The sequence below is a fragment of the Bombyx mori genome, chromosome 26 (genome assembly GCF_030269925.1).
Source record: "Bombyx mori chromosome 26, ASM3026992v2".
Taxonomy (NCBI): Eukaryota; Metazoa; Arthropoda; class Insecta; order Lepidoptera; family Bombycidae; genus Bombyx; species Bombyx mori.
Window position 1 is genome coordinate 11,373,252 of NC_085132.1, and position 9,040 is coordinate 11,382,291.

Here is a 9,040-nt window from a genome sequence, read left to right on the forward strand (position 1 = left end):
TTATTGTATTACCTACACCGTGAATTTCTTGAGTGGACTGTAATATTGGTGGATTTCATTTGTCACAAAGTGTTTATGTGATGAATGAACGTTCGCTGCCACTATCGAGTAGAGCGCGCGCTTGATGGTAAACACCCGACTGGCTACGTATTTCTATAATAGCTGTGGACAGCAAAACTGGATGCGCTTGATGCATGTTATCAATTGTGTCAGCAGATTGCGCCTGAAAAGAATGTGCGTGCGAGTTATCTTTCGTATTAGTCGGGACAGCTGATTGTTCACAAGATGCCAATGTAACTTTAGGGAAACTATGATCATAATATTTAATTACGTCGCAAATTAACGAATTATGTTTTTTATCACATTTTCGACACGGCCCGAACACACAGGTGTCAACAGTATGTCCTGGACGCATGTAATTAGGGCACAACTGTTTAGTTTGGATAAATTTTAATCTATTTTGTACACTAAGGTCCAAAAACTTTTGACATGAATATAGCGGATGTAAATCATTACACATTATGCTGGGTCTGTAATTACGTGCATTCTTTCCTTGTGATTTACATATTATTATTTGGTTTATTTGAAACTATATTGTAATGAAATTTAGATGATAACTGGTTACTGAATTGTTTTTTATTATTGTCTGCCGCGTTATATACGCCTGCTTTACTATGTGATACTATAAGTGTTTCCAAAATATCCGCCCTATTCCTAAGAAACTGAAGTAAGTCATTTAGTTGAACTACAGTTTTGGTGTTGGTTGATGTAATTTAACTACACTTATGCTGTTTCCATTCCCGCTCGGTAATGGAATCTAATTTTGTGGCAATAATGTATACCATTAACGTATCCCAATACTCTGTAGGTTCCCCTAAAAGCTTTAAAGCGCGGAGGTTTTTTAAAATATTATCAATTAATTTGCGTAATTGCACTGGTGATTCTTTGGTCAACGATTACATGGTAAACATGGATTTGACATGGTTGTGAAATAGTAATTTCATATTATCAAATCGATTTAACAATAGTTCCCAAGCAACTTTATAATTATTAGCAGAGAATTCTATGGAATCTATGACCGATTTAGCGTTACCGGACAAAGACAATTTTAAATAATGAAATTTTTTAATTTCTGTAATTGTTTCACTATTATGTATCAATGACAAAAATGTATCGCGGAACTCTAACCAGTGCTCATATAAGCCGTCAAAGGTGGGGACAGATATAGTGGGTAAATTAATGCTTTTGGAACTTGTAATCAGTGGTTCAGACATCATACCTTTTGATTTTTCATCAGCGGTGGTTAGACATTCAGCAAGGGCAAGAATATTATAATATTTTTGCTCAAAATCTTCACGCGATTCTAATTGTTTTTCTATATGAATTTCAACACTAGTGTCTTCTATTTGAATTTGAACGAGGTTAAAATCATTCATTAAACTTTGCGATCCTGCCACCCGCAGTTTTAGCTCGGTACGTTGATGAACAGTTAATTCTACACCTTCGAATGAATTCACGTAGGTATTTGCCAAAGTTAGTCAAACGACAATTAATAGATGCGCGTTTTCTTTTAAGATATTTCATAATTAATTATTCCTTATGATCTGATGTAGCCATTGTGGAAACAAGTAAATGGCGGTGTATTTACAGTTTTTAAATATTAAAACAAAACAGCTGCTCAATATTAACGAGTATACAAAAATGAAAAGCAAAAAAGGTTTGAAGAAAGCAGAGTACTATTTAGGCGAAGGGGAAAAATTTAGCATATTTTGGTTAGCACGCCTTGCCAAAGCACTGTAATCTTGCGTATCTGGTGTGATTTTCCGAATTATCCTTTTCGTTGGCCGATGCGTCTCTCAAGTAAGCGTCTGGTTCAACTTAATTGATGATCCGGTGCTGAAGGTCCAATAGAAATGTTGCGTCTATCTCTTAGAGGTATCTTGAGGTGGCCAAGATAATGAATAAATGCGTTTAACTTCTTCAAATACTCATTATATTAATTTTAATTATTTTACAAAACAAAATTGACATGCGCGTCCATCTTTTTTCTTCGTATAATATATATTTTTTAAATTTTGATAATTGGTGCTGCCATTGCGTTTCCGGTTTTGTGATTGGTTCGTGCGATATGACGTCATCGTTGGCCAATCACAGCCATTCATTTTATGACGCGACATGTAGGTACTTATTAACTGCATGCGCGACATTGATTCGTTATCAAATGTCTTAATATTACTGAAGTCGTTATCCGTGACATATAAATTATTATTAAAATTTATGCTTTCCCAATACTTATTTATGTAGTCATTTGTGTTTTTAAACATTAAACATATTCTGAACACTACCACACCAAAACAGTGTCCGCTAAATATTAAACATGGCAGAATAACAGTTTCATATTGCTGACAATAAGTAAATAATAACACAGAATAAACTAAACTATATATTATTATAACGCATCATACAAAGATAAGAAGCATAACCAAAACAGTGGACGCTCTCAAATGAGTCGACTATTATCAAAGCCGGCAATCTGACTTTTGGACAATTATTGGTAAATCAGAAAAACGAATTATTGACTTTGTATTCCATTGGCAGTCACAAAACTCTTCTGAACGACATCTTAGATAAATAACAGGTTATGTATTAACCTTTATTTAATGCAGGTTTTGAACCGTATTCTTTGAAGGAGACGATTATATTCAAATCAATCTGTATTGACATATCAATAACATTTTTTTGTCCAAATGCACAGATTGCCACCTTTGATAATAGACGACTCAAATATGATCAAAGACTGAAGTTTAAGTGGGCTGGCCACGTAGCACGACTCGGGGATGGGAGATGGACGTCGAAAGTAACTGCATGGGACGGTCCACAGGGCAAGCGGCGCGTCGGCAGACCGTACGTACACGCGTTGGGAGGATGATATTAGAAAGGTTGCTGGACCACACTGGATTTATGTCACCAGAGACAAAACAGAGTGGAAATCTTTGGAGGAGGCCTTTACCTGAGAGGGGTCCATACATATATTATATAAACAAAATATACAAAAAAAAAAAAAAAGTAATTGCATGGAATATAAGGCTTAATTAATTAATTAATTAATACATATATTATTATATTAATTATTGCCAATAGTGGCGTTTGCGCCCACAAAGACATGTCTAATTCAAGAACTGTTTCCAATGAAACCGGCCTAATGTCTAGAAGCAAACGATTTGCAACAAAAATAAAAATATTACGATACAAAATACATCAAGAAAAGTCAAGATGAAATATCTCTTACTAACATAGAATATCTAACTGAAGTTTCTTTTTTCTAATTAAGCACCTCTTTAATTATGAAACTCATTAGTTTAAATCAATTCTGTTAAATTCCTAAACATTCTTGTAAAAGTAAATACGTACTTATTATAATAAACACTTATTTTACAATTTTTAATAAGACATTGAAATGTTAATTTTTTTTTAATATTAGTAATATAAAATATTACATATTGTTATAATAACACAACAAAAGCCGAGCTATTTGTAGCTTATTGAAGGAAACTAATCTGTTGTTTGTTTTTTTGTAGTCCTAGGGTACCCCGCTGATACATAGGGCCCCACAAGTTGTCTCCACACACACTCAAGGAAACTAATACAAAATATAACACGGGTACCTAATTAATGAAGAGTCAATAAGCCAACAATTTTAAGAATAATTACATTCCGTCTGTTTGTTGAAACAACTGAACCAACTGGGTAACGTCAATATTAAAATTTAATTTTTATTGCTTAGACAGGTGAACGAGCTTACAATCTCATCTGGTGTTACATGGTTACTGGAGCCCATAGACATCTACAACGTAAATGCCGCCACCCACCTTGAGATATAAGTTCTAAAGTCTCAGTATACAAGGGTATACTCAGTATACATATACAGTATACCCCACCCTTCAAACCGAAACGCATTACTGTTTCACGCCAGAAATAGGCAGGGTAGTGCTATCTACCCGTGCGGGCTCACAAGAGGTTCTACCAGCAGTAATTAAGCAAATTATAATTTTGCTGGTTTGATTTTTATTAGACGATGTTATTCCTTCACCGTGGAAGTCAATCGTGAACATTTGTTAAGTACGTATTTCATTAGAAAAATTGGTTATTGAAACCCTTAAACTAATATTTGAACACTATGTCAGTTATACAGGTAACATATTAAGTCACGACCATCTATGTCCAATTTTGTTTCGTCAACTTAGTAGTTAAATAAAAAGGTCAGGTAGACATTTTCTAAACTAGGCACTAGATGGCGCGTGACACTAGAAAACAACTGACCCCATAACATCAGGTGGGCTTAACATCAGGGTTTTGGACGCATAAGATTATGTTCATGACATTAGCCATAGCTATGTTTGTTCTTACAGTCATATTAATAGCATAAAGAGAACTTTAGCCTTGAACATTGTTAATGATGTACAGTCAAACCTGGATAAGCGAGAGTTCAAGGGAGCACAATCTCATTCTCGCTTATAGAGGTTTCTCACTAACCCGAGTTTATCGCTAATGCTCCCTCTGAATTTCGATTCGCGATTTTCCGCATTCAAATGCATTCACTATTTTAAGTTTATGACTTTAATGACAGTACTTTAATTTTCCGTTTTTACATGATGCAGAACAGAACTTTCCTTCGCAATTGATTAACGATAAACTGAGTAAGTCCGACAAACAGGACGGTACACAGGCACACGTGTCCATTTGAAAATAATGCGATAAAAGAATACGATAAAATAACAACGTTATTTAGTTCCACGAAATAGAATATTCACGAGAAAACAATACAAAAACAGTGATAAGAAGTTCCACGAAAGTTAAAAATGAGTCATAAAATAGCAGATGTTAAATTTGTAATTTGTTTTGTCATTTGTTCCTCCTAAATAAGATAAATAAATAAATAAAGCTCGGCTGTCGCTTATAGAGGTATAGATAGGTAGCAGTCTCACTTACGGAGGTCCATGAGGAAAAAACGACTCTCTCTTACAGAGGTTTCTGTTTCTCGCTAATAGAGGTTTTGGGAGCTTAAAATGACGGGTCCTTGCTATTACTCTCACTTATAGAGTTTTCTTACTTATCCAGTTCTCACTTACCCAGGTTTGACTGTATTTACATTTATGCCAAAGTGGGGTAAGCTAATAGAGGGGTAACACAAACCAACTTTGTTCCGCCTTTTGCAATCAGTGCTGAAACTGGTGTAAAATTATACCATATTTTCGAATTTATTCGGTTTACCGGTTTCAAAAAATAATCAGGTTCGAGTTTGTATTTAAGAATGTGCCACATTTTAACCAATAACAGAGAGTATATCGGATCCGCTGCTTTCTAAAAAGGTTCGTATATGGACATATTCACGCATCGACACCACGCTCAGACATCGGTCTTCCCTTCCCTCCAGTGGTGGAAGAATGCATCCTTAATGAAAATATATTTCGCAAAACAATAACTTATGCTATATTGTAAATTACTTGTTTTCATAACATTGGATCATTTACTGCATTATGGCGTAGGGCTTAAATAACTCTGTTGCCTAAGATTCCCAATCCGTTTCTCCTAATTCATTTCAGGCTGATATTAACCCTCCTTCTCTCTTCCACAGTGCTTAATGCCTGTATATACCTAGTCAGGTCATAATTTATAATATATTTTACATAATGTTTAATGTAAAATAATTGAAACAAGTTTATTCATTATGTAACCATTCATATACCAAAATGAACTTAACAAAACATAGATTCTTATGAAACTAAAGTTTATTCAAAATGACCTCCGTGATTTTGAATACAGGCCTTCAATCTGCGCGGCCAGTCGTCTATCGCAGCACGAACGAGGTCCATGTCAATATCGGCGGCTGCCTTAATCAAGGATGTCTTGAGTGACTCCAAATTGGGATGAGGCTTTGAGCACGCCTTTTCCTCCAAGTGTTGCCATATCTTGTAATCTAACGGATTCCAATCTGGACTGGAGGAGGGCCAGTCTTCGTGCCGGATGAAGTCGATTTCACGCGCCGCCAGCCAGTCTTGTGTGCCCTTCGCTCTATGAGCTGGCGCCGAATCTTGTTGGAATACCCAGTGCCTGTTATTGAACATGGTATGAGAAACAGGTTCCACAAGGTTCGTCAGGACTGTATTTTGATACACAACTGCATTCGTTTTTACACCTTTCTCACAAAAATGTACCTCTGTTAAGCCCCAATAAGAAACTCCCAACCATACCATGAGCGAGGATGGAAAATGACCTCGTTGGACACGCGGAATACGGTTGCTCGCTTCTTCACTACTGTGTGCGTACACCTTATCATTTTGTTTGTTGTAGCTCTCTTCTACGGTAAAAATTTTTTCATCCGAAAAAAGAATTTCCCGATATTTGTTTCCCGCGTACCGCTTCAACAAAGCGCGGCATCTCTTCAGTCTCAGGTCCATTAGACGAGCATTCAAACGATGTCCTGTTTTTCTTCGATATGCCCGAAGCCCTAAGTCTTCATTTAACACCCTTTTCACCGTGGTTCTGCTTAATCCCATCTTTTTTTCTTTTTTTTTATGATTGAAGGTTTACTGGTGGCCCTTAATCCCATCTGAAGGCCCAACAGTTTCTGCTTACGTTTGGGATTTCTTTGAATTCGCGCCTTCACAGCTTTTATCACTGCTGAAGTCCTAACAGACCGAGGGCGACCACTTCTTGACCTGTCATCTACACTAGAGTCTTCATTGTATCGTTTGATGGTACGATAAACGAATCTTTTGGTTATATTCAAATTTTTCAGTATGTTCAAAATTTGAATTGGCGCGTAACCGCAACGATGCAACGCAATAGCTGCAACACGGTCTTCTTTAAGCGTCCACTCCATATTTAAAAATGAGTAAAATTCTAAAAGTATACATTTTTATTTTCATGAACAATTCGAAATTCGAATTCAATAAACTTTTTTGTGGTCAGAATTCTAAACGAAAAGTTTTTACTGTGTGACAATACTTATGATCTGACTAGTTACAAGCAGTTGTAACTGTTCGTATATGAGAACAATCTTATCGGGTTACAGCCCTATTTCTACTCTCCATAAAGTGACTGGCGATATCAGGGCCGATATGAAACTAAGGAAACTAAGGTTTCTAACTAAGGTTTCTAACGAAGGAAACTAAGGTTACGTTGCTAGTTCTAATCGACTTTTTGAATATCTACTTTCAATACCGTCAATTACAACCTCATTTTGGCTTGCGATCAGCATCTACAACACTAAAATGACTATTTTCTTTTCTTCAGGGAGGCTAGCAGTCAACTCGTATTGGCCTTATCAAGTTTATAGCCTTGATACTGGCATTCCTCAAGGCGAAATTATATCTCCTTTACCCTTTTCTATAGCTACAAAGCTCAGAACAGATAATCGTGAAGATGCGTACTACATGTATGGAAATGATTAACAGATCTGCTCGCTCAAACGAGTGTGGAGTCTGTATCAGAACCGATAGATAAGATAAATTAGAACTTTAGAATATATTAGTAGTTAGTCCTATAGATTTGTCCTGACTATCCATCCATCGAAGTGAAAAGCCAGGATTGAAGGAAAAGATCGTACATATGTCGCGCAGCATGGATACTACATCGATTCCTACTCCGATTAGCCCTGTGGTTCAGGATCTTTACTTATACATAATTATATACATGCATTATCCGCATTCGACTGGGGTGCTCAGGTGTCACTTTATCTCTACCTATGCTGGTAGCCTTGAGAGGCTATTTCAGCTTCTCCTTGACGTGTAGCTGAGCTCAGGGGGCTCTAACCGGGAGTGTTGCTAACACTGGCCCTAGCAAGAGCAGTACTTCGCAGAATCTACCACCGGATCGGAAACGTGATCCACTGAAAAGGTCCGGCGAGAAACTCAGTGGGCTGTGTTTATGGGTTAATTCACTAGTCGAGCCCTTCGTCGCAAGCGATGGGTTCGGCGAGGACGGATCTAAAGCCATTGGATCTGAATGCAGACTTGTTAACAAACTAGACCGTTATCATTCTCAATAACGGCATTCTATTCATTTTCCCTTCGTAATCGGCATAAATTTGTACTAATTGGTGATCGTCATAATTTGTGTGCTCTTCAACACTTCCCTCTATTCTCATATGTACTTTCCCTTCATTTAACGACTTAATTCTTCATTGTCATATCACACACCTCACATAGCTCTGACTTTGTCCGCTTTTTCTTTTCTCCTACAATCTGTATCTCTCTGGAATGTGCTCCCTTTTAAGATCAGACAATTACTGATCGTTTTGTGCTCAAATTGAGATATCGGCAAATAGTTTTATCGAAATTAGCAGATACGTGTCAAAGTTAACATCTAAGTATTTATTGTATGTTTAATAATTAGGTATTTTTATTAAATGTCTATATGAATTTATTATAATATTGTGTGCATGGATGGACATGGATGGAGTGTGTGAATGACGATATGAGAGACAGAGGAGTGAGTGTTGAGATGACGGCTAATAGAAGAGAATGGAAGAGAAAAATTAGCTGTCCCGACCCCACCTAGTGGGATAAGGTGGAGAAAAAGTAAAAGATTATAATATTGTTATAAATTTCTGCATCAGCCTTGGTAGTGGTACAGTATACCTTAGCCATTAAGTCCATCAATGTCGGTACGATGTGTACATGAATTGTAAAAAAAAACTTACCTTATTTACTTCAAAGGAGTTCACCTTATTCGTTAGTCAAATGATATAGTATCTCGTTTGTGTTGACACCTTGAAGGCTGCGGAACAAGTGCCGGTCTGCAACGCGACAACGCGTCAGAAGTAGGAAGACGCGTTACCTGCGTGCTTCAAGTGTTTTATAACGCCTTTAAGGCTTCGTCAAACAGAACGCGTAATTAGCGCGCGTCAGAGCGCTGAACTGACGGCGCGCTATGACGCCGAGATGTGTTGTACTACTATGGTACCATACCGTCAAACAGAGCCCCAGCGCTATAAGTACGCAACGGTTTGTCGCGGCGTTAGGACGCTTTGACGTCA

The 9,040-nt window shown here is 37.1% G+C and overlaps 1 protein-coding gene across 3 annotated transcripts in view; it reads right to left on the reverse strand.

Annotated features, from left to right (window-relative positions):
* The window catches only part of CYP340C1 (cytochrome P450 4C1-like), a 31,793-nt gene extending 22,992 nt beyond the window's left edge, over nt 1-8,801 (reverse strand). The window contains exon 1 of one of the 3 annotated variants that reach the window (XM_062676238.1): nt 4,534-4,731. In XM_062676238.1, coding sequence (XP_062532222.1) covers nt 4,534-4,595 — 62 coding nt within the window. In that variant the 5' untranslated portion in view covers nt 4,596-4,731. Of the gene's footprint in view, nt 1-1,279; nt 1,516-4,533; nt 4,732-8,704 lie in introns of those variants that run through there. The other 2 variants (XM_062676239.1, NM_001281896.1) reach the window with 2 other exon arrangements.
* Between the last annotated feature and the right edge of the window lie 239 nt (nt 8,802-9,040).